At 36.1% G+C, this 26,384-nt stretch overlaps 2 protein-coding genes across 3 annotated transcripts in view; one reads left to right on the top strand and one right to left on the bottom strand.

Annotated features, from left to right (window-relative positions):
• The window catches only part of LOC106881530 (cilia- and flagella-associated protein 206), a 100,733-nt gene extending 93,407 nt beyond the window's left edge, over nucleotides 1-7,326 (bottom strand). The window contains exon 1 of the mRNA XM_014931950.2: nucleotides 6,663-7,326. The gene's annotated coding sequence lies outside the window, so the exon portion shown is untranslated. The remainder of the gene's footprint in view (nucleotides 1-6,662) is intronic.
• A 125-nt stretch (nucleotides 7,327-7,451) lies between these two features.
• Nucleotides 7,452-26,384, top strand: part of LOC106881525 (dedicator of cytokinesis protein 1) — a 184,512-nt gene continuing 165,579 nt past the window's right edge. The window contains exon 1 of one of the 2 annotated variants that reach the window (XR_008263483.1): nucleotides 7,452-7,797. Coding sequence is in view for 1 of the 2 variants with exons in the window: in XM_014931942.2 (XP_014787428.1) it covers nucleotides 7,752-7,797 (46 nt within the window). In the remaining variant the exon portion in view is untranslated. The remainder of the gene's footprint in view (nucleotides 7,798-26,384) is intronic. The other variant, XM_014931942.2, reaches the window with a different exon arrangement.

Below are 26,384 nucleotides of genomic sequence, written 5' to 3'. Positions count from 1 at the left end.
TGAGACCTTTGGTGAGATACCATGCTTGAGAAGACCTGTCAAGCCAAGTGAGATTGTAGTCATGGCTGATGCTGGTGTCATGTAACTGGCACCCATGCTGGTGGCACATAAAATGTCCCCACTACACTCTTGGAGTGGTTGGCATTAAGAAGGGCATCCAGCCATAGAAACCATGCCAAATTAGAATGGAACCTGGTACAGGTCCCCAACTTATCAGTTCTCAGTCAAACCGTCCAACCCATACCGGCATGGAAACAAACATTACATGATGATGATGATGGTGATAATGATATATGTTCTAAGACTCATTCCTCCACCAATCTTCTCAACGCAGAAATATTCATTTAGGTGCTCCCTTACACTTCACATTGTATCCCTATCACTGTCCCTTATCACCTCTTCCTCATTCTTATTTCCTAAACTTACCCCATTCCAACCAAACTCGCACTCACTGTCTCCATCTCAATCCCCATATCTAATCATCCATCACACTCTCTCAAACTTACATGCCCATTCACTCTTTCTGTTCTATTCCTATTTTCTTTCATATTCACCTTGTATCTTGTGATACATCCTCACCATATCTCTCTCTCTTTCCAAGTGGAAAAAAAATTATCTCCTCTTCATGATACCAACTCTGTCCAGATATCATAATTTTACCTCCTTTAGTAGTGTGCCTCACTCAGTTGAGGAGTGTCTTGTCCTCAGAGAAGTTGGTGACCTTGCTAGTGCTGATGCCAGAAAATAAAAAATAAAACCCCCCAGTACACTCTGTAACAAGGTTGGTGTTAGAAAGGGCATCATCATCATGTTTGGACATCATATAAATGGGAGAAAATATCTCCAATATATATAGTAGAGTTTATTTATTCATTTAAAGTTGATGATTCACTTCAGCAATGGTTAGAGTTTCTTACTACATGCAATCCTTTGAGTATCAAAGAGATGAATCTTTTTCCAGAAAGGTAGATAGATAGATGGATGGACAGAGAGGCAGGCAGAGAGACAGATAGATAAATAGATAGATAGACAGGGAGAGAGACAGATAGACAGAGAGAGAGAGACAGATAGATGGATAGGAGTGGCTGTGTGGTAAGTAGCATCACCAGTAAAAGGGGAAAAAAACAATGAGTAAGTAGAACCCTTGCTTTGCCTCGTTTTTTGAATGACTACACTTAAACTTGGGTGTTTGAATGTACGTGGTCTGAGCTCGAAGTGGAAGCAAGCCTGTTTCCTCGACAACCTCAGATCACACGATATGCATGTGATGGTTGCTACAGAGACCAGGCTGGACAGTCTACAAGCCTTCTCACCCCTTCTGAATGACTATGAGAAAATCATGTCTCCTAGCCAGACCGGAGGACGAGGGGGTGTAGTAGTGCTGGTCCGAAAAGGCTTGGCTCTGCAGACAAGCACAGTCTATGTAGACCCAGAAGGTGAGCTGGTCGTCCTTGATGTGACACACAACAGTAAGGCCTTCAGGTTGATCGGGATCTATGCACCTTGTGCTAGAGGATTGTAAAGTGATTTTTATCGGCGCCTAAAGAACTTTCTCGTGACGTCGAAGACATTAGTGGTGTTAGGATACTATAACGCTATCATTGATGCACGCATCGATAGCGTTGGCTCGACCGTTAGGATAAACGAACTCACGCCTTGTAGATCTGCTTAAGCGTTTTCAGCTGCTGGCAGATCGTTACAGACTTGACCATCCGAATGTCCCAGAGTGGACCTGGATGAGCGGCGACTGAAGGTTCAAGTCTTATCTTGATAGGATATTGATAAGAACTGCAGATAAGTCTAGTTTTAGCTGTCCACAGCTTGTCCAAGTAGTGTACACTGACCATAGAATGGTCAAGTGCAGACTGGACATAGATAGTACAGTTAAAAGAGGACCCAGATACTGGAAGCTGAACAAGTCTATTTTGACTAGCGAGGCATACTGTAGCCGGATTAAGGAATTAGTACAGAGGGCATTAACCGGTGCTGTGGTTAACAACCGATGGTGGTTCACCCTCAAAAGAGCCATTCGTTTTGAGTCTATTAGGTTTAGCTGTCAGCTAAGACTAGATAAGGCCAGAATAGAAGGGCAACTAGTTAAGGACCTAGTGGAGGTGCTGAGGTTGGGCTCTGCATCTCACATTTTGGCAGCGAGAACGACTTTAGACCGTCACCTCAAAGCTAAACACGAAGGGTGCAGAGTTCGGGCTAAAGTGCATGCATTGGGCCGTGAGGGAATTAATGTTGCCGGATGGGCCTGTACGGTAGAAACCCAGCATGGCAACGGTGCCACAATTAGGTCTGGTTGATGATAACGGGTGTTCGATTGATGGATGGGACGAGATGTGTGAGGCGCTTCAAAAGCACTTTGCCGAGTTGTTCAGGAGTAGCAGGGTGCTGGATCATGGCAAGGCCCTTAGGGACTTCCTGTCTGGTGGCCTGCGCTCTCAGCACAAGAGGCTGAGTGCTGTGAAGGGCCAATCACGACCGAGGAGGTGATCAAGGTACTTGGCGAGTGCCCTGGGGAGAAGTCGCTGGATCTCGATGGTCTGCCTTATGAATTTTACAAGAGTATGCCAGACTTGTTCGGGCACCTGCTGGTCAGTGTCTATGCCAATTGGCAACAGAATGGGAGAATTCCCAAGTCTGCAAGCCGGGGACTGGTGATGTTGATCAGGAAGGACCCGAGCAAGGGGGACGAAACAGGGAACTTCAGGCCCATAACTCTGTTGAACACAGAGTTAAAGATTTTGGCCAAGGTGCTAGTGAAAAGGTTGGCGTGGGTCGTGGACAAACTTGTCGGGGAAGAGCAAATGTGCGCTATTCCAGGCAGGATGATCCATGACAATCTCCACCTTATATGCTTCTCCTTAGAGAGGGTGGGAAAGCTTTTTGGCACAGTGGGGGGGCACTGTTACATTTAGACTAGTCTAAGGCGTTTGATAGGGTTGACCATCGGTACTTGGTGGCGGTCCTTGGGAAGGCTGGCCTGGGCCCATCCTTCCACAGTTGGATTGCTGCATGGTACAGCGACATTGAGTCTGTCATCAAACTGAATGGTTTTCTTTCGAAGCCATTCGGGATCAAGCGTTCAGTGCGTCAGGGGTGTCCCCTGTCTCTGCTTTTGTATGTGTTGGCTCTTGAGCCATTGTTGCGGAAGTTGGAGGTGATAGGAGTCGCGCCGCATGATCTATGGTGTGGAAGAGGAGCTATGGCGTACGCAGATGACATCTCCATCATTGTGGCAGATGAGGGCCAGCTTCCAGTCGTGGAAGAGGCTATCAAAAGTTATGAGGCAGTGGCAGGAGCAAAGGTTAACAAAGACAAGTTGATAGCTTTGTGAGTAGTGTTCGTAGAAGGAAACTGAAAGAAGCTGGTCATGTTGTGCTTGTGTTTCCTTATCTTGACATCACATGATAGTTGTAATGAATGTCACCATCATAGAAGGTTCTTTTCATTTCCAATCTTTCATGAAAATATAGGGGCATAAGGCATTATTCTATTGTTATCATGAAGTTGATTATAATTTAAAGGAGAACATTTTAAAGTATGATTCTGCAGTTTATTTTGGGATTTCACTTGGTGTTTACTTAAGTTTATTTGATGAGCTGTAATTTGGGTAATGAATCATTGTAATATGACAAAAGTATAGAAATAAAAAAGAATCATCTTTCAATATTTGCATATGTGGTAGCGTTAAAGCTGAAATATTAACAATAATCTATTTTCTCTCTTCCATCAGTGTTGAGGTGGCCTTAATTCTATATTTATATTTTAGTGTTGGTTTTCTTTCTTCTATGCAACATTGTCATACTTCAGCTGTCATCAATCTAAACAGCTGTTCTTTCTTGCATAAGCTCCAGGCTGAACATTGCATGTCATTAATGTATTTATGCAATTTTAAAGTCTCTCTGCTTACTTGCTAATAATATTGAGGTGCATTTCACTTTGGAATAAATATTTTAACACAAAGGAGGGCTTAGGAGTTTTGATTCCTTCTTGCGCCTCTTCTGTTAACACACACTTGAAACATTTTTTTTTTAGATTTATTATATTTTCATCTGGAGAAAGGAATTATGTTATGGCTGTCACAAGTCTTCTTAGACAAATGTGGATGGTGCAATCAATGTCTCTTTGAAACAGCTTCAAGTCAATAGCTGCAGACAAGGAGGGAATTCCAGAGAACTGTCCCACTTCAGAGGAAAGCCTGAGTGTAGTTGTTAGTGCAAGGACTGTAGCAGGTGGACACCATATGAGTAGCAAGAGGAGAGATGAATGAATTGGGAGTGTTTGAGTAGAGGTGACTTGAGATCAGCTAACTCTGAGGAGGAGGCACCATTGTAGTAGCATTAGGAAAGCAAAGAGACAAATCAGCACATCTGTGGGATAGAAATTAGTGTATTGGTGAGTAACTTCATGTCAATCATTTGGGTGGCTGTTTGAGGGTGTGGCCTAGGATGTAGCAGTTTCTTGGGTTTGAAGTTTTTTCTGGTCCTGAAATGTGGGGAACAAATTTCTGTTTTGCTGCAAAGAAAGGCTTTCCTTTATAGATCTACAAGAAATTTGGAATTGTGTAAATGTATGAATTTTAAACACACACACACACACAGAGAAAATCTGCATTTTATAGTTAAGATTCCATTGTAATTCTTCTTTTTAAATACAAGGATGATAAAGATGGTTAACATCAAACTGATTGTTTCCATGACACTAATTTGCTGCCACTCTAGCTCAGTGTTCTCCATTCTCCAACTTAAAAGTCTTAAAAGATTACAGGCACTATCTTGCTTACTTTTATGAATTAAGAATTAATTGCTACTCAACCAAATCAATTAAAAGTTATTGGAAACTTTTAAAGTTTCACATATTATATATATGAAAAAATAAAAGAATCATATAAACTCATAAGATCAGTTTCCTGGTTTCCGTGGTACATACATTCCTCCTTGGACAAGCTGCCAATCCATCGCAGGACTACTCATTTTTGCCAACTGAATGGACTGGAACAACATAAAATGAAGTGTTTTGCTCAAGAACACAACGCGTCGCCTGGTCCAGGAATCAAAACCACAATCTTATGATCACGAGTTTAATACCCTAATCACTAACCATGCACCTCCACACACACACACAGATACATGGCTGAAGGAGATAAGAGGAAGTTAGTGGTAGAGTATTAGAATGAACAACTCTGAAGGAACAAGATGAATATAAGAGAGAACATAGACATTGGATCATAGGAGAAGATGAGAGAGTGGATGCTGTTGAGGTAGTGAGTGATAAACAAGTGCGGAGGTGCAGGTAATGGAAAATACCAGTTTGTAGAGGGGTAAGTAGAAAATATAGGAGTGATTCATGAAGGAGAATGGAACAGAGAGTAATAGAATGATGTGCATGATGTAGAAGTTGCGGAAAGGGAGATATAGGGATACATGAGTGTGATTGTTTACATTTTTTGAAATTTATTTGAGCTGCCGGCTCGTACCCCTTATTTGAGTTATCAGAGTTGCAGCTTAGTCTAGTGTGCAAACTAGTTTTCCAGCTACTTGTGCTTTTTAGTAATAGGTGTGAATAAATGAAGTTCCACTCTAAAATATCACAACAGATCTGATGAAGATCTTACATTTAAGATATTCAAAATCATTTGAGTAATAAAAATAGTTATTAATTTGAGATCACTGGTGATGGTGTGACATAAAAAAACACCCAATACAGTGGATGGCTTTAGGAAGGGCATCTAGCTGTAGAAACCAAGCCAAAACAGACTATGGAACCTGGTGTGGCCCTGACCTTACCAATTCCTATCAAGCCATCCAAACCATGCCAGTGTGGAAAATGGGCATTAAATGACGACGATGATGATGAATTAACTAGAAGTATAAGAGACTAACATAAAAACAGTGTATTTCAGTAATAATGATTTTGAACCTCAACAAATGATATATTGAAGTAAAAACACAGAAGTTGCTGATGAAGTGAATAGGATAACTGCTCACCAATCAAAAACTATGTGGTTTGTACCTTGCTATCTGTGTTGTGGCATAATGCTGAGAAAATACACTTACATGTCAATGTCCTAGTTAAGTTAATATTAATGTACATAATGCAGGATATATTCATTAGGAAGTTAACTAGAAATAATTGTCTAAGAAGGAAAACATTATACAAGGCAATGAGTAATATCATTACCCCCATTTTTTCAAAAGTACAGGAAATAATTGTTTTGGTTTTATTCTGACCCCATCAGCAAAGCATAGTCTTCACTGTGCTTGTGGAGTATGTAAATGACAATAATTCATCAACAGGTAGATAAGCATTGGAAGAAGTTATAAGAATAATTGTATAATTGTACTGTGTAATTAATTGGTTAGTGTTTCCTTAGCTTGTAATGCTGAACTCAAATCCTGCCATTAACCTGGACACATGAATTATTGGAGAGTAGGATATACTGAAGTGGTTTCTCAGTCTTTTGTTGCTATTGCTGGTGTCATTTTCTTTTCTTTCCAGATATAAGTATTTGATTTCAAAGTGGTAAAGATAATGGCTCACAATAGTACCTGTTTAAATTAAATGTCTGGAGAGTCTACTATATTTCTGACATAGCTCCGATTCTCAAATATTGACATGTTTGGAAAGAAAATGTACTAAAAAAGTGCACTCACCTTTCTTGTAGTAGCAAAAAATATTTTGATAAAATTATCGATTTTTTTCTTAGACTCAAAGATGCTTGTGGCGGAGAAGTATTGTTGAATATATGGACCCTAGTATATTACCGGTGTTATTTTACTGACTCTGGAGTTATAAAAGACAGTCAATTCCACACTAACATTTAAACTAATCATATAAATGGGATAAAGACAAAATATCAGATGTTCTAACCTGATAATATTACTGATTTCGTCCTTAGATTCTCTAAAAGAATCGAGATAAAGTAGACTGCTTTAACTTTTACCCAATACTAGAGCTTTATTCACCCTGCAGTGATGGGAAGAAAAAGGCAACTCCAGTTTGTTATGAACATAAAAATATCGATATTAATTACGAAGATTTTCCTGTTTGTTTTTGTTCGTAGTTATTTTAGTAACTAATTTCACGGTTAAAAAAAGTTAGAATTCATTTAAATAGTTATACATTGATACATATTAATCTGCTACTCCACGTTTAACTACGTTGTGAATCACTCAAATACGTTTTGTTTGCGTCAAAGTCTATTGAATTTGAAAGAAATAAAGGAATAAGTGTCCATAATATGTATATTGCTATCAAAGTGATACCTTAAAAATAAGTATTTGATTAGTTCTAAACAAAACACAAAAGTCGTTACTATGATGCTTTTATTTACACTGGTTGTCGTGGTAACATCCCTCCTCGTGTAATAATGTGCTTGCTTTAGAGGAAGTGACGTCAGAACAATACTGGTTGTAGTTTTGTTGGTAGTGGTCGTAGATGCTGTACCCGTCAATTGCCCTCCTCCCCCCACTTTCATTCGGTCCTGAAGTCAGGTCACGTGATAACCAGAATCAAGATGGCGCTGTTTTGGGCGCAGTGTCGCGACTGTCGCACCAGCAGCAAGTTTTATAGTAATAATAACAACAACAACACTAATTACTGTCAACCGATGACCGGTTGTCTTTCTCATGTATTACCTCTATTACAGTTGTTGTTTTAATTGTTTGGAACCCCAAAAAAAAAACGGAAATTCATTTTATTTACTATTTTTGCTTGTGTTTGAAAGTGTATAATTATCAGTCATGGCGAAGTGGACTGCTACAAATGCCAACGAAAAATATGGAGTCGGTAAGTGTACGATACATATATATATATATATACATACATACATACATACATGCGTAGATATGCAAGTACTCGTGTAGTTTCCCAGCACATTGATCGTAAACATACAAAAGACATCAAAAACTTTTCAGTCGGAGTTCAAATTCCATCAGGGTCGAAATTACGTTTGATCTCACGAGGGTCGATAAATAAAAATAGTTTAGTATAGTTTGCATTTGACCTACGGAACTTAAAAACCGTTTTAACGTTCTGATAAACACGCTTGAATGCAACAGTCAGTATGGTTTTAATAACTAAAAGCGTATCTCTGTAACTTCTCATGAGTGACAAACAGTTTTAAAGGTTTAATGTCATTAATCAGGAATATGAAAAACTTTAACTAAGATTTCTTATCCGATTGAATGTGTATGACACTGTTTTCAATTCTCGTATTTAAAACTGACCCTCACACATTAACTTTTTTTCCACATAGAGATTAGCACTGTGCTTGTCTACTCAAAATAATCGTAATTTTGTTGGGTTTTTAAAACTTGGTTGAAACACCCATCCCTTAACTGGAAAAACCATGAAACACTTTCCCTAGTATGGATAATTAATCGTCAGTGAATATCTTTGCTGTCAAAACATAGTGAAATTAAAGTAATGTCACTGCGTGTTGTGGCAAGTTCTGCTTTTATAACCCCTCCCAGTTTTGGCTATATACTTCTAGATAAAACGAATAGACAAGTTTGAATGCTTTAATTTAATGCACTTTATTTTCCACATGATTTGAATTGCAATGTCAAATCCAAACACTAAGTCAAATAATTTGTACTTATCAGCAAGCGATCAAATGTAACAAAAGACATTTTTCGTGTATGAATACAATACTCATTTAAAAAAAAATTAATATTCAGTACCAGTAAGTGCCAATAAAAGAAGAGTGGGTGCTTGATTTAACTGCATGAGTGATAGCTATTACTTTTTACTAGATGTCAATCAAAATGAAAACAGTTTTGCTTTTTTAGTAAAAGTGTAGACTATCAAAATAGGTTATCTTTTTTTGGTGACATCTCTTACTTGCAGTGTCTCTCTAATAAAAAATAATTATTTATACACCATTGTAACGGATGCTCGGTCCATCTCTCTTCGTCTTTTTTTCCTTAATTTTTTATTAGTTATTTTGCATTTTCACTTATATTCTTTTTGCTCACTCTGTTTACATCACCCAGAATAAGATTTTTTTGTTTTTGCAAAAGTTTTAACCCATAAAAAAAGTTTGTCCGACAGACATTCGTTTAGAACAATGTTTGGGCAACTGATATTCTGTATTTGACAGATCTCACTTTCCTGACTTTTCTACATAATTCTACGTACTGTGCGTGCACCTTTGATGAGTTGTAGTGCACCTGAGCACTATACACAATAATTTAATCATTATTATGAAATTAAACTTTACACTCAATCACACACACAGTCGTACTTATATACGCATACGCGCGTGTAGTTTATCTGTACATTCATACAAATACAAAAGTTTACGCACATACCCATAAATACGTAAGCATGTCTGTGTGTATGTATGTGTGGCTTTAAGGAGTGTAACTTTTACGTAAATATACATTGTATATTCACATGAACAAGAATATATATTGTATATATATTCGCCGATGATCGTTCGAAAACATACAAATTCAAAGAAATTGTCATAAAAAAAAGTTACAACCGGTTATGTTGTGTGCTTACATCGAAATTCCGCTGTATGTGTGTGTGCACACTGTTTCGAGTTAAAGTGTGAGTGTAGACTGTCGACGAAATGGGGACGCAAGTCTGTAGGAGATAGATAGAGGGAGAGAGATCCGCTCTTGAGATGGGAACAACTAAGAGTTTGTTGTCAGTTAATATATTTACCAGCATTGACATCATCGTCTTCGTCGTCAATGACGACATCTTAGCCATTCCCTTAATATCTCAGCCAACGAGGGAACCCTTGACCTGTTAGATGTAACAGACTAATCTCCCTCAAATCATACCCATCCGTCTTAAAAAGAGAGTGACATTGGATAACGTGTTCCCAGAGGGAAAGAAAAGAAAAATACATGACTTTTGATTATAGGTCTATCGATAAAAGCTGACCTACAGCCAAATATTTTTTTTAGGGTCTGTCTGGAGGAATCTTATTTTTGTTTTAGAAGCTGCAATATTTTTTTTTCATGTTTCTAATATGAGATTTTAGGCATTTTTTCGATATGTAAGAATGACAGATAAAATATCCATATCGAAAGAATGCAAGATTTTATTGTTGTTAAAATGAACAGCAATAAATATATATACTGGTGTCTATCCCAGAGCAAATAATTCCTCTCACAAAAATTGGCTTTATATTCTTAGATAGAATGTGAGGGCAAGACTTCCTTTTGTCAGTCTTTAGGATGAAAACAGAAATAATACTAGAACATTGCTATACAGAAAAACTTTAAATACAAATAGTGTGACGAACAGAATGATTACTAAACTTTGTTTATCACACTTTATTTGCCATGCAATGCATAATATTGTTAATGTCATTAACTGCGGTATAAGACCACACAAAGTGTGGGATAGAGCACTATTAACCCCTTAAGGCGACTCCAGTACTAGCTGGTACTTTGTCAAGCTCGATAGGATATGAACTTACATTGTAAAGTGAAGTAAAGGCCACATTCTTGCAGGAAGAGTAACAGTCGATTAGGTCAGCCCTAATAATTGATTAATACTTTATTTTATCGGTCCCTGAACGATGCAATACAAAATTGACTTCAATCGGTATAAAAGATTAAGGAGTTATAGAAATACAACGTAGCTGTTATTGAGTCGTTAATTCTTTTGGGGCATAAACGTCACAACCTCTTAAATACTCGACCCCTCAATCAAACGGGTAATTTGAAAGTTGTTGATTTATGAATATGTTTAGTATGATTTCTTACATTGAAACGAATTTTAAAAATTTTGCTGTGGTTCAGTTGGATAGGTTAAATGAGACTGAGAGACGTTCATGACTTGAATGAAAAGAAATAGCTAAACAAGCATGAATTACAAAATTAGTAGAATGCAGAAACACAAAGTGAAAGGAGTACTAGTATCGCTTTTCCATGCCAACCACACCCAGAATGCCCTCCGAACTTAGGGTGGGGGGAAATATATAGAAATTGATATGTAGGGGTTTTTTAACTGCTCCCCGACTTTCCCCTGAAATGCTATATATGCATAAGCACTAAACATGCGTGTACATGCACAAAGTAAAAGACACGTGTGCTGTAATCATAATAAACAAATAAATAAAAAGTATAATCCCCCGTGATTTGGAGGGATAGAGGGAATGGGAGCAGCAATGCTTCTGCTTCTCTCAAGAGCCTCAAACGACATAAACAAAGGTTGGGAGTTGAAAAAGGATCGACTGATTCGGCCTGCTGGAAAATTTAACTCGGAAATCACAGCGATCTTCCACATAAGTATTAGGTCTCGGGTTTATAAGGAAAAAAAAAAGAAGAAATGAAATTGTGTGGCGTCCATGCTTGCTCAATGGTATTACTGGTGCTAAAGAAATGAAATGGCTACAATTAGCAATCAAAAGTTTTCCTTCATCTGCTATTTTACAGTCACAGAAACCACGATTTCATCGCATTTAGAAATGTGACAGAATTTAATCTGTTCCCACCAGAATTAGAACCTCAGTTAGTTGACATTGCTTTCTTAACACCCTCTACTTTTTCTTTTCCATAGAGTGTTTTAATCGATCGGCTGAAAATCAATGTATTACTGGTATGTGTTTACATCGATTCTATTTAGAGGCCGACCCCCCCTCCCATCCCTTCCCACAAGCATCGAACTTGAAGTTATAAAGGAATAACCGAGCTGAGATGTTGCTTGAAGTAGTACATCTGTTTTGTTGCTGTTTCGCCTCAGGTCAGTTCGACGGAGCAGACTATGAGGAAAGGCGTTCCAGCTATGACGTCCTGTATCTAGTGTTACATTACACAATGTATCTTTCCTTGAACACATCAGGTGTGGTTCGAGCATATTTGGTTGCTATTTATGGCAGGCCGAACAACCTTAATTATGTGTAGCACTCGGTTTTTCTGGAGACTTACTGTTGTACCATAGCCAGAGGTCACTATTATTATGCATTATTATGTAACTGATATCAGGCCATGTGCCTGTAGTAGAAAGGGTATGTATATTTGTGTATGTGTGCAAATAAATGTGTATGCACGCGCGAGCGTGTGATGTTTATATTTACTGGCATTGTTTTTAATGGTATTCTTTCGTTACATTTAGTGCAACGTATATGTTTATGGAAAAATATAACACTGTAAAGTTCATAAATAATATTGCTTGTTATTCAGAAAATCCTCCCTTTTTGAAAGGAACACTTTTCAGTTAAATATTTCGACTTGTATAACAGTTCCGTGTTTAAATATTTGGGAACCGAGTTGTTTTAATTTTAAGCTAAACATTTCACAAAAAAAAACAAAAAAAAAACAAACTATCTCTCTCTCTCTCTCTCTGTGTAATATCAGCAACTTTGAGTCACTCAAATATAGTTGTCAACACAGCCAAGGCGTGTAGATTTGAAAGTCTGTATTGTATTTAATAGATTCATGTGTAATCAACTTGGTTCCATCGACTGCTGACCTCTCTCCACCACATACATACACGCGTATACTCATTCTTGGTTGGTCTTCTCCCCTTCTAAATAAGTCTGTTTACTTTACGAAGACACCTTCCAGCATCTGTCAAGTGGTGTTTTGTGACATTTCCTTTCGAGTTGTAAATGTAGCCCACTATTTTCGTTGAACTCTTCTAAATATTTTTTCACTTTTCTGCTACTGCTGCTCCCCCTTCCCCCCTCTCTCTCTGTGTACTCTGTATGTGTGGGTATGTGTACACACACACACACACACACATATATATTATTACTCATACATGCTTGCTTACACAGTTACCGACGACAGCCCTCTCATTCTTGATGTGCTTGCTCATATCTTAATTACAAACTTTTGTTTTTGGTCACCTCCTGCTTGTTCTGTGTCTGGATCAAAATAAATAAATAAATAAATGAAAAGAACCTATTAGCTGTAATGGTCAGCACACATATATGTAAATAATTACCCACACATTTTATCTTATTTTAATTACTCCTCTCCCTCATTCTCTTTTACTGTATATATGTATATATACATACACACACACACATATGTATGTATATAATTTCGTTGCTTGTCATTGCTTACATTAGATTTATAAACACTCCTTTACGTGTAAAAAAAAGCTCCTGTTTCTGATGATTCGTTGGAATAACATTACTGTGTGTGTGTTTGTATCAATTGAGAAACTTATACGGTAATTGAGATATCTAGATTAACTAATAGTTTTCAAATGAACATTCCTGGTCTTATTAACACTTCGATCGCAAAGCGTTCATGTGTTTTGCAAGTTAAAAAGGTAAAGGATAGTTTAGAATCCGAAGTAAAAAAAAAAAAAAAAAATGGAATTTACGAATCTGGTTCCTTTGCGAAACTAGCCATCCAGTCTTTTTTTTAATGACCGTCTAACGTTCCAAGCACGATCATTTTTTTTTGGCTTTTGTTTTTGTTTTTTAACCCGTCTTCTTCGTGTCGCTTACCAACCACATGGTCCCGGGTTCAGTCCCACTGCGTGGCACCTTGGGCAAGTGTCTTCTACTATAGCTTCGGGCCGACCAAAGCCTTGTGAGTGGATTTGGTAGACGGAAACTGAAAGAAGCCCGTCGTATATATGTATGTGTCTGTGTTTGTCCCCCTAACATCGCTTGACAACCGTTGATTTGCTCGACTAAAGGCGGTGCTCCAGCATGGCCGCAGTCAAATGACTGAAACAAGTAAAAAAGTAAAAGAATGAACTGTGTACCCTGGACTACATTATGCAATGTGTATTGATAGAAAAAGATGAATTGTGATAAGGGAGATTTTGGCTTGAAACATGATATGTCACGTTTGGAACTCCGGGGTGTCGTGTCAATGCTTTTTTAAAAATGATAAGTTAGTCATGTTTGGAATGCATTAAAAAAATGCAATAGTCACTTTTGGAATGCTTTTAAAAGGCAAAATTGTTGTGGTCAAAATATTTTTAAAAACAGAATGGTCATTGTTAGGAAGCCTTGGAAGATGCATGTGTGTTCAGGATAAATTGAACCTGTTATTTTCAATTTTAGGTTCTAAACTATGGTAAACCAAAGATCTTGAGAGAATCACTCGGTTATTGCCAAGAACATGGCATAAACTATTCTAAAGACTTGTCTTTGGTGAGATGATAGTGCTATTAATATATATCAAATATACTTCTTTTAAGCATGATTATATTTAATGGGATTCATTAAATATGACATTGTTAGTATTTAGACACTCAGTTTTGCTGGTCAGGAAATGTAGGTTCATGAAGGAAATTGTTACCAAACTACTTGAGTAAAAGTAGTCAGTTGAAAAAAGAAACTATGTGGAAACTAGGTTCTTGTGGTATATTTGAACCCAGCTGGAATCTAATTCTACTTTTTGACCAATATTAACTAGCCATTATCGTACATTTTTACTGTACATTTGTATTATGCATTTCTAATCCCTGATGTATGTCAAGTTATTATAAGCACCACATTATATGAAGCTGTTTGAACAGAGGAAATAAAATAATTTTTGCTAATGTAATTTGACATTTTACTGTCTTCATGGTCTAAACATTAAGCCATTATTATAGTGAGATAAATAGAAGTTAATAAGTAACTGCAAAAAAAAAAAGAAAAAAACAATAAAAGAAATGAAAGAATACACTCTGACAATTTGAAACCTACCAAATAATATTATCTGAGAGTTTAAATTAGCTAATGGGTGGGATTTTTTTTTTGCAATATCCGAATAGATGTGAAGTTGATTTCTTGCTGACAAAATCCTATTATCAAAAGAAAAAAAGAAAATTTTACTTACTGCTTTGGTGTTCTTGTGCTTAACATGTTAGACATTTCAAATATTTTCCTAATCACTGATTTTCATTTTTGACAAAGATTGAATGATGGGAGTTAATATTTATAATACTTAATAACATTTTATAATGCCAAAACCTTGTGGCTATTGGTTTCAGTGATGTAATTTAGTTATAAAAGAGCATTTATAAATAAGTAATGTATGTTTCCTGTCTGTTATATAAATATGCTCAATACATATTAAACTTTTTTTTTATAAAGGACTAATGTATCTTTAAACTGAAGTTCCTTTCTTCTGTATAAATACAATTGTGAAATCCATCACTTTCCTTTGGTTCTTTGCATCTAAGGATCAATATCTAGCCTCATGATCCTCACATGTCCTACTAGGCTTCTGATCCTTTGACAGAATTCAGAATTTTGGAAACTGGAACAGTTTTGCATTAATTGATAATTTAATTATAAGGGGTTACTGATTGAATATTTATGTAATATAAAGCTTTGATAATTCCCAATGTTTTCGACATAAGAATTAACCACATCATCATCATTGCCAATTAAATATCTCTTTTCCATACTGACATAGATTAGCTGGTTTGACAGGATTTGGTGAGTCACAGGGCCATGTCAAGCTCCAGTGTCAGGTTTGGCATGGTTCCTACATCTGGATGCTCTTCTTAATGCAAACCACTTGTGTACTGAGTGCCTTTTCTTGCCGTCAGCACTAGTGAGGTTGCCAAGTAACTTGCAAGACAGAAAAAAAGAAAAAGCTCCCACAACTAAGTGGAGGAGAAAGTATTTGAGAGGAGAAGGTCGTTTTATGCCGGCTGTTGAAAGGCTAAAGTATGACTGAGGGTCAAGCATAGGTGTCTTACTATAGAGGAGATACATAGTTATCCCACATTATACAGGGCTGCATGGGAATAGATGAGAAGGAGATAAAAAAATGTTAAGTGATGGAGTGCCAGAGAAAACTCTTGAGGTAACAAGAAGGTGAGATAAGAGAGGATTGAGACAGTGAATCAGGGAAGGAAAGGAAAGAGTGAATACTTTCATAAAATTGTGAGGGGGACAGTAACAGATGGTTAAAGGTGAATGCAGTGAGTGGTGAACATGGTTGGAAGTATGGCTGATGGGAAATATCAGTGTGGAGAGATAGAAATAGCCTGGGAATGATAGATCAGAATGTAAGATGATGCATGTGTAGAAGTGTTAAGGTTAACCCTTTATCATTTAAACCAGCCATATCTGGCCAAAATATTCTACTTGTCTAAAGCTCAAACTGGCCAAATCCAGTCTCTTAAACCTACCCTACAATGTCATACTAAAAGCCAGCAATCACATCATTGAAATCTCACAGCTATGAGATAATGCATGACTAATTCAAAAGAATGTGAATAAATAAGCGTTACATTTAACTGAGTAATCTGAACACTAAAGGGTTAAGTATGGCAATTAGAAAAATAGAAGTTAGCTAACATTATTTCCTGGCAATTAAAGGAGACAACTTAAAATGTTTCTGTCTTCTTAACCCTTGTCAACAAAGAGTATAATCCTTTTCTCTTAGTTCATAGGTAGTTGTGGGTATAATTCTTGTATAAATGGTCAAATTTTATTCCCATGCCAATCCATTCATAATGTATATTTATAGTGATGTTGAAATTAATATAGTCAGGGTTGTAAATATATAGTTGTTAACTGCGATCTTCTTGATTGTGGTCGTAACTTAGATAACTTAGATTGGTTTTCGGCCATTATCAGCCCAGGCAATGACTAACTCAATAGCACCACCGGGAAAAGTCTTTTAATTAATTATTTTGGGACACCGTAAATTTAAATTGTTTCAGTTATTTCAGTTTTTAGAAAAGTAATTTATGGAATCCAAAATGCTATCAGAAGAAGAATTTAATTGTGATAAGAATGCAATTAATACCACTTAATTATGTGTTTGTGTGTGTGTAGCTACACTACTGAAGAGATGTGAAGTGATAGTGAATGGTTGTAATAATAAATGAATGATATTAGACATTAGAAATAGCAATTTGAGAAAGTGAAGATCAACAGACCTACTGATGAAACTGAAGATACATATTTGTCAAATGACAATGTTGCAAGTTACACTTCAGAGCATTTTCCAGTCTGTCTTCTTAGAATCTGGCACTGTAAGTTGCTTTTGCTACTTTGTCACCCAATAAGTGATAGCTTTGCTATTCAAGTACTGATTGGTATGTGAAATCATCATCTTATTCTACTACATATTTTATTAAAAATTATATAGGCACAGGCATGGCTGTGTGGTTACAGAAATTCATTTTTCAGCCATATGGTTTCAGGTTCAGGCCCACTGCACTGCACCTTGGTAAAGTGTCTTATACTGTATCCCTTGGTAAACCAATTCCTTGTAAGTGAATCTAATAGGCGTAATCTGTAAGAAACAAGTTATGTATGTGTGTGTATATATGTGGATTCCCCCTTCCCTTAAAATTTGTGTGCTATGGCTCAGTGGTTAGAAGTGCAGTGAATTCAATTCCCAGACTGGGCTGTGTGTTGTGTTCTTGAGCAAGGCACTTTATTTCATGTTGCTCCAGTTCACTCAGCTGTAGAAATGAGTTGCAATGTCACTGGTGCCAAGCTGCATCAGCCTTTACTTTTCCTCTGGATAACATTGGTGGCGTGGAGAGGGGAGGCTGGTATGCATGGGTGACTGTTGGTTTTCCATTAAAAAAAAACCTTGCCCAGACTTGTGCTTTGGAGGGTAGCTTTCTAGGTGCAATCTCATGGTTATTCATTCATGACCGAAAGGGATTTTTACTGATTGTAAACAAAATCACCATTCATATAAGTAGTGTCCTAAAAGCATGTCCAGCTATTGAGCTGTTCATTGTTCAAAGGACTAATAAAAAATATAACCTTGTTTGGAAAGAAGTGAGAATTGATGACAGCAAGAATGTCTCACCATGGAAAATCTGTCTTGACAAGTTTTGTCTAATGCATGCAAGTTTGGAAGAGTGGACATGAAAATAATGGTGATGTTTTATATATATATCTATTGTTATACTTGGTGATAGTAATTTTTTTTCTTTGCATGATTAAACACTTACACTATTTATTTGATCTTCACTTTAGTTTTTATTTGTATTATTTTTAGTTTGTCCCATGTTTCCTCCATTTTTCACATCAAGAATCTTGCAAAACAAATACATAAACGTTTATATATATATATATTTTACCATATAATCTTTAACTTTTATAAAAACAGGAAAAAAAAAAAAATTGTAGACATGTGTATGGCTTAGTCAGAGGAAGAAGTACAGTGCCTCTGGCTTTATTTCAAGGCCTCTCAGACTGGTGCAGGAAAGTTAGCCTCAAACCTGAGCTGAATGCTTGCAACTGACTAGACTTTGCTAAAGGCACCCAAAGGCCCAGTGGTGATGATGTTAAGCCATGTAAGGATTAATGTTTACCACCCAGTGAGCTTTTCTGTTTCATATATGCCAGAGAACTCTCATTGGCTTATATGAGATGCAATGTCTAGTAGAAAATTACAATGTCTAATAAAACTTGTAATAATAGTTGTAGAGCTTATTGAGAAAAATGATAATCACTTGGCAATGGCTGAAAGACGGTTACTTTAATGTTGAAAGATAATTTAGTTTGTACTTTAGAAACTTGGTAATTTTTTTTTTTTTTTGTTATGGATCAATCAGAGAAGAATGAGTAACGTCTATGATCATTCTCAGGGCTTCCAAGGCTAGCCGGAGGAAAGTATCCTCAAATCAGACAAATTGGCATGACTGCTGAGATGACTCTGCTAAAGGCACACAAGGGCTAGGTGGTGGCTTTAAACTGGGTAACAGATTGTCTACCACTTATAAAACAGTAATGGTCCCCCCAACAGGGTTCAACAGCGATCGTCTTTCAAATTCCATACACAAGAACAATGATGAAAGGTGTTACATAGAAAAACCGAACCTGAAACCACATGGTTGCAAATTGGACATCTCAAACACACACACGCACACTAATAATAAGAAATTTTCTTAAAAGACTAATTATTTTTGGGGCACACTGTTTTGCATCCATTATTCACTAATTGCATTAGATTAGCTGGTTTTGCATAGAAGTTTTATATGAATTGTCGAGAGCAGATATTTACTATTTAATAATTTCCCTATTACTCACTTCTAATTAACAGAACATCTATACTGTTATTGTGTTTCCCTAGAGTGTCTTCCTGCTGACCTTCCTACAAAATGATGAATTCTAAGATTATTTTGTGGAGGAACAATAGTGATGTGTTTCCAAAGTGTATTAGCAACCTCTTAAGAAATGCAACTGGGAGTTTAAAACTGGCTTGTGGTTTTGGTTCCCCAATATCTGAGAATATAGCTGCCTCTCTATAGAACAATATGTGTAGACCTGTTTCATTCCAGTTATAGTTAACAAAGACATACAGAATAACATTGCTTTGTATCACAATATAATGCCTGTGATCGTATTTTTATCAGTATTCTGTCTAAAATAAATGTATTAAAGTTAGAAACAATAAATGAAACTTAATGGCTTTCAGATAAGTTTGTATTCAATTTTATCTCTGCTAGCATGAGTGCTTTGATGTTTATAACTTTAGAGATTTACATTTAAATTGCTAGAGAAAGTCGACTTTGTTACTTTTTCAGATCAGTAACCATTGAATTAAGAAGCAGGCCTTCTTTTAAACCTGGCAAATGGTTTTAATTAAATTCCTATGAAAAGGAGCACATTACAATGGTTAGTGCAAGGTTTCACTGTGGTCTGGTACAGTGGTTCCCAACCCTTTTATTTCAATGAGTTTTCCCACAGACCCCTTTTGATATGCTTATGTGTGTGTGTGTGTGTGTATATATATATATATATATATATATATATACTTAATCATATCGAAGGGAAATGAAAATTAATAAAGATTTTCAATTCCAGTGACCTAGCGCATACAAATTTAGTCCAAAGACTATGAATTACTCATAAGATACAGTGTATATTTAAACACATAAGAGGAATCCACTCATGGGATTCCTTACACTAGAAAGAACAGCTAGGTTCTATAACCACATTTTGTGGTTATAGAACCTAGCTGTTCTTTCTAGCGTAAGGAATCCCATGAGTGTATTCCTCTTATGTGTTTAAATATACACTGTATCTTATGAGTATATATATATATATGAAATTTCGTATTTAGTTCACAAACCCCCAGTACTACCTTTGTGGACCCCAAGTTAGGAACCACTGGTCTAGCACCTTAACTTCACAGACTTGATACTGAATCAACAACTGTCCAAATTCCATTGCATGTTCATGTTCTTCTATAAACCTACAATAAAATAGATTATTTTAGTCTGATGAAAAATACTAGAAATTTCTGTGTCTCTCTTTTTCTGTCTCTGTCTCTCCATTGTGTGTTTGTGTCATTATAGTAGTCATTATATCCAGCAGTAGTGTGAAAAATCTACCAATTAGTAATAGTGTCATTTGGTGAATGATATTGACAGTAAATATCTAGAACAATAAAGATGGTTAAAACTGCAACACTCTAGATTTGATGATTTACTACAAAAGGGAGTTTATTCTTAACTTCTGATGACCATGAGGAGGTGTTTGCTCCAGTGCCTTGAGAGTTTCTCTTGTATGTAAGTAAAGAAAAATTAGGTGTATGTAAAAGAGTGCATGTTAAGATGCACTAGATATTGAATATAGATGCATCTTAATGCAAATAACAAATCCAGCTCTGAAACTCCTGTTAGAATTTGTGCATTAATGATCAGTTTTAAACCCCTTACTTTATTATGATTGTCATAAAAGCAATATCATGAAAGGTCAAGCAAATGTTGGTCCTTAGGATCAATACTGACCTTAAGGATTATGGTAATGAATGAAAACACTGATAACTTGTTCTTAAGATTCCTTACATGGAATAACTGTTTTGAATTGAATGTATAGACCAGAATTCTTTACTGGGTTTTGGTGGCCAAAAAAGATAGTGGTCGGCTTTCCAGGTGAACATCCAAAGAAATGCTGGATAGACTTACTGATCTGGATGATCTCAGCATTAACGTTTAATTAACAGAAGATCGGGAAGAATTGAGAAATCAGATATAATCATGTCAATTTTATTTCAATGATGTTTCTTTTATGTACAGCAGGAACAATAGACAAAAGAATTGGAGGTGGTTATTCAGTCGCTCAATGATTTCAGCTTGAATAGCATCAAAATCAGTTTTACCTAACAAAAAAGTCAGCAAGAGGAACCTTAAATGTCATTACTTGGCCTGAGAGATATAGCAGTCAAATATTCCTTAAATTGCATCATATGTATTTAAAAAATGCAAAACACATTGGATAATAATGTAATCCTAGATACATTATAATTTGAGAGAAAACTAAAAAGATTGAATGTTCAAAAGACTGAATGTAATATCTTTGAAGATCAGTTTGCTTAAAGAAAAGTATTTTATCTTTAATGTATATGACTGAGCAAGAAATGTTATGTTTGTGTAAGAAATGTTATGTAAATGTCAGATAGAAAGAGAGATTAGACCCTAGTATACATTGGGATTGCATTATATGATCTTCATTTCAACCAAATATGACTATATAAATCTCATTATACAATTACTATTGATGTCATTAGTGGATTCCACATCTTGAATATTAAATCCCAAACTGCACAGATATTTCAGGCATTCATAGAGGTACATTCAGTACCTCTATTAATACCGCCAAGTATCTTAATTTTAATATTCAATATTATACTAAGACAAACTACAGTTCTATATTTAAGAGATGAGGAATTATGTACATTATTTACATTATTTATATTTGACGGATATTTGTCCTCATCTTGTTTGTTGTTAACACAACGTTTCGGCTGATATACCCTCCAGCCTTCATCAGGTGTCTTGGGGGAATTTTGAACCTGGGTTCTCATTCCTAAGGGTTTTTTTTTTTTGACATTATTATTATTATTAAGGTCACTGCCTGGAATCGAACTCGGAATCTTGGAGTTAGTAGCCCGTGCTCTTAACCACTACACCATGGGCACATGGTGTGGTGGTTAAGAGCACGGGCTACTAACCCCAAGATTCCAAGTTTGATTCCAGGCAGTGGCCTTAATAATAATAATAATAATAATAATAACAACATAAAAAATAAAAAACCCTTAGGAATGAGAACCCAGGTTCAAAATTTCCCCAAGACACCTGATGAAGGCTGGAGGGTATATCAGCCGACAAACAAGATGAGGATAATTATCTGTCAAATATAAATAATGCAAGACAAACTATTAATAACTATTTGATTATATCATCCTAAGATTTGCTGTGATGGTTAAGCTAAAAAGTTCACCATAAGGGGTGCAATTTAGAGTTGTCCAATTGCATAATCTGATATGGTCTTCACAAGCCAGAGCTGAAGTTGGATACTATTCTGATGTCTTGAGCAAAACAGCTTTAAAGAACAACTGAAAGGATGGAACAATATATTTACTAACTGTGAAAGAGAACAAGAAAATGACCACTACTGACATTTTGAATAACATTTGACAGAAATACCACATGCAAATTCACATCACTACTATCAAAAATCAGCTTAAGAAGTTTTGGTTACAAATCTTGTGATGAATATGTTGAAATATAACTTGTCCAGCTTTGATGGCTGAGTGTACATCCAACATCATGTAGGAGAATTTCACCAAGAGCACAAGCATGGTGGTTGCAATGTCATGGCATGGAGTTTCATGTTTGAAAAAGGGCATCATCAACAACACAGCCTGCCTGGATACCTTTTAAAAAAAGAAAAAGACTTCCATATGCCAAGAGTCATCTGAGCAGGTTGTAGAAAATGACCTAAAACATAGTGATTGAATAATCAAGGAATTAACCAAAAGTAAAAACAAAAATGAGTGCTGCAGTGACCAGCATAAGTCTCAGATTTAATTCCATTAGAATCATCATCCTCATCATTTAACGTCTGTTGTCCTTGCTTCCTATATGTTTTTGGGTGCAGTGTCATTGTGGCATCTTGGACTAGTGTCTTTTACAACAGCTTCAGACTAAGCCTTGTGAGTGGATTTGGTATAGAGAGGCTGAGAGAAGCCCATCATATGCATGTGTGTTTGTGTGATAGTTGTGTGTCATGGTCATGCAAGCAGTGCCTTTTGTTTCCCATCTTCTGTAAAAACATCTCCAGCTATGGTGAAGTACTACCATGCTTGGAAACAGCTGGCAATGCGAAAGCCATTCAGCTGTAGAAAATCTGCCTCATTGAAATCCATCTGACCAATGCAAGTATGGAAAATGGATATTAAAACTATGATGAATTAGGTAAATGTCAATCATTGGGTATGGCACCTTCCTGTGTAACTTAATTAACTAGTCAGGTGGTAATCATGTATCCTACCCTACCAGATATTTTGAGCATCTTTGCAACCATCACTGATGGACCTGCAGCTTTTCATCTCTTCATGTTTTTAATTGCTTTATCTATTATACTGCTGTCAACTTAAATTACTGGTCTCTCTCTCTCTCTCTCTCTCTGTAAGGTCAGTATAAGGTAGCCCCTCTTTATCCTATGTATTCTTCACATTCAGCAGCCTCCCATAATAGCACTTCCATGCTACTTTCTTGTCTTCCATATCTATGGTGAGTATGCCTTCATCATTCTGAATACACTTCTCACAAAGATCTTGGTTCTCTCTCACACAGTCTTGCAATACTGATCACTTCATGCAACTGATCCTCAAATTGTTGGACTTGTACGAATCTCTTGATAAATGTTTCACCAGCAAATGCATAGTATGCACTGGTCCAAACCCTGGTAGTACCTTGAAAAAAAAAAAAAAGCCCAAATGCTAAAACATTAGCTGCATTAAGATACCATTATCACCTGCCTCATTTTATTAGAGGCAGGGTATGACAAAAAGACCTATGAGAAACTTTTCTGCTGCACCCTGTTAATAGATGGATATGTATATATAATTACATATATGCATTCCCTTTCCCTCTCTCTCTCAATAACCAGTTTTCTTTCTTGAAGGCTATTTTCCTAAACACTCTGAACTAAGCTATGTCACTTCTATTTTGCAAGTTAAAGGTGTTTTTCTTTTATTTTTTCTTCATTTAATGTCATTCTACATTTAATATTCAATTTATTTTATGCGATTTGTTTTCTTTTCTTCTTTGGTCTTCTAAAAATGCAAACTGTTCAGGATTGGTTTAAAGAAAACTAAGTCTTTATTTCTTCAAAAAATGTTTGTATAGAACCAAAAATGACATTATAACCAGGCAGAAGAAATATTAACAAAACTCCTAAAAGAACATTGCCTCAAATCTTTCTAACAAAAGGATTTATTGCTCCAGTTCATTTGTGTTAAATGTTGTTTTATAGGTTGTTTGAAGAGTTTATGGGAAAATATTAGCAGAAAGTAATTAAGCATGAATAACATCGAAGAGCTGTGAAATAAATATTGATAGATTCAATTTTCTATACTTTTAACTGAAATGTGTGACAAAAGGATTGTAAAATAATTATCATCACATGACCAATGCATTAAACACTTTACACTAAACCCAAGTAACGAGTAAAAACCACGTAGAATAAACTATTGGTTTGTTGGTCTCGCTTGATAATCCCAGCTTGATTATTTCTTTAACTAATGCTTCTTTTATATGGGGGAGGATTAATTCTTTTTAAATACTCCTAATGGTATTGTGAGTGTTGCAAAAAAAAAAACAAAAAAACAACAGCCCAGATTCTGTATTCTTGATGTTTTCAAAAGTAAACACTTGATGTGCACCAGTACCTAAGAAAGCAGTAACACTTGAGCTACATAAAGGTACTGTTTTCACATTAACAGCAGAGTATGGTGATAAAATTATAGGAAGTTTTTGTGTTGCACACCCTGTATAGATAAATAAATACAATACATATTTTTCCACATCTCAGGAAATGTCATAACCGATAGTGGAGGAGGGGGGAGCGGAATTGCTGGTGTATGGATTTATTTTTTTAACTAAATCTAATTTTCAAGCAAATTACATAGCAGTCAGAACTGCTAATGAACTGAAGATAATTTTATATGAATACTATATAATTAAGAAGTGAGCAAGAATCTAGATCTAGAGTTATAGACATTAAGCAAAATACTTTGTGTGTATTAAGAGTAATATTTCATAATGTACACAAACTAATCATACTACAATTCTGTTATTTTACATTTGTGTGAGAAGAGGAAATGCTTGATCTAAAAACTCACATGAACATGGCACTTGTGACAAGGAAGTAGGTTACTGAATCACGAAAGTACATTTTTTTTTTAAAGTTGCGATAATTAACTATGGAAGAGTACTGTAAAGAATAACATTATTTTTTAGTATCTCTCAGCTCAGGTTGTGCAGACCTTGACATATGTGATAGCATGCAAGGGATTAAAATAAGGAGTTTGTTTAATGAGGTTTTTCTGTAGCATCTAAGTTGTGCAAAATATATAGAAGCTCTTTCATTGACTCAGTACTGTATGGAAAAAAAGAATATAATCACTAAAATTCAAGGAGACTTTTGGTGTTTTGTTTTTCAAGGATTACTATAGTGAAAGCCTAAAATACAAGTAATGTATTTTCTTCTAAACAGAAAACCTTGTTTTGTTCCATAGTAAGATATAAAACAGCAATGTGGTGTATTCAATATAGCTGGAGATATAAAGTATTGTTGAACTCTCAGTTCATCAGTTTCAAGATGCAAATATACTGCATGCATTCCATTCAGTAAATAAACTGTGCAGTGTAGCAATGCTCTTAATCTTGATTATATTAGTTCACCTAGCTGTCATGAATTGTAACTAGAAACCAAGAAACGTTATGAAAGAGACTGACATCCTATCCAGGAGGATATTCATTTACAAAACAATGAAGTCAGTGTTAAGTACTGATCTTTAATGGTCCATTAGAGTTTTATATCATCATCATCAACAGTTCACAATTTTCACTTTTGTTGGGCATGATCACAGATGTGCCACATATCCCATTCTATCATCAGTGACCTAAGTTCATCATTGTCTTCCTTCAGAGTCTAGGAAGAACACCCATCAGACAGTCTGATGAAGGTTAGCTGGCCAGAACTTTGAAGTTACTGTCACCACTCTTCTGGTAAAGATAGATTATGTACTCTAGAAAAAGTATTGAGTACAACATACAGTTTATGAGTCCAGTGAACAGCCTTTGACTTTTACTATCCAAAAAGGATTTTTGCAACCCAATATTTATATGCTACTAGCAGAAATACCCGGCTTTGCCCGGGTTAAAGAGAATAATGAAATCTAAAAACGCCGTCTAGACTACGCAACCCTCAACTGTTAGTAGCTACGATACCATATTTCTACATTAATAACTCTCCAATCCATGCCAGCATGGAACATAGACATTAAGTGGAATGCCAGTCTCTCATCTAGGAGGGCCTTGAAATCAATGTTACCAACTGGGGACTATGTGTGTCGTAGTGATAATAAAAAGACCCAAAGGATGTCTGCAACGAAATAATTTTACTCAACACTTTGCAAGTGAATCAGTGGAGGCAAAGATGCGTCTCATTT

The sequence above is a fragment of the Octopus bimaculoides genome, chromosome 2 (assembly GCF_001194135.2).
Source record: "Octopus bimaculoides isolate UCB-OBI-ISO-001 chromosome 2, ASM119413v2, whole genome shotgun sequence".
Classification (NCBI taxonomy): Eukaryota; Metazoa; Mollusca; class Cephalopoda; order Octopoda; family Octopodidae; genus Octopus; species Octopus bimaculoides.
This window is presented reverse-complemented; position numbering and strand designations above follow the sequence as displayed.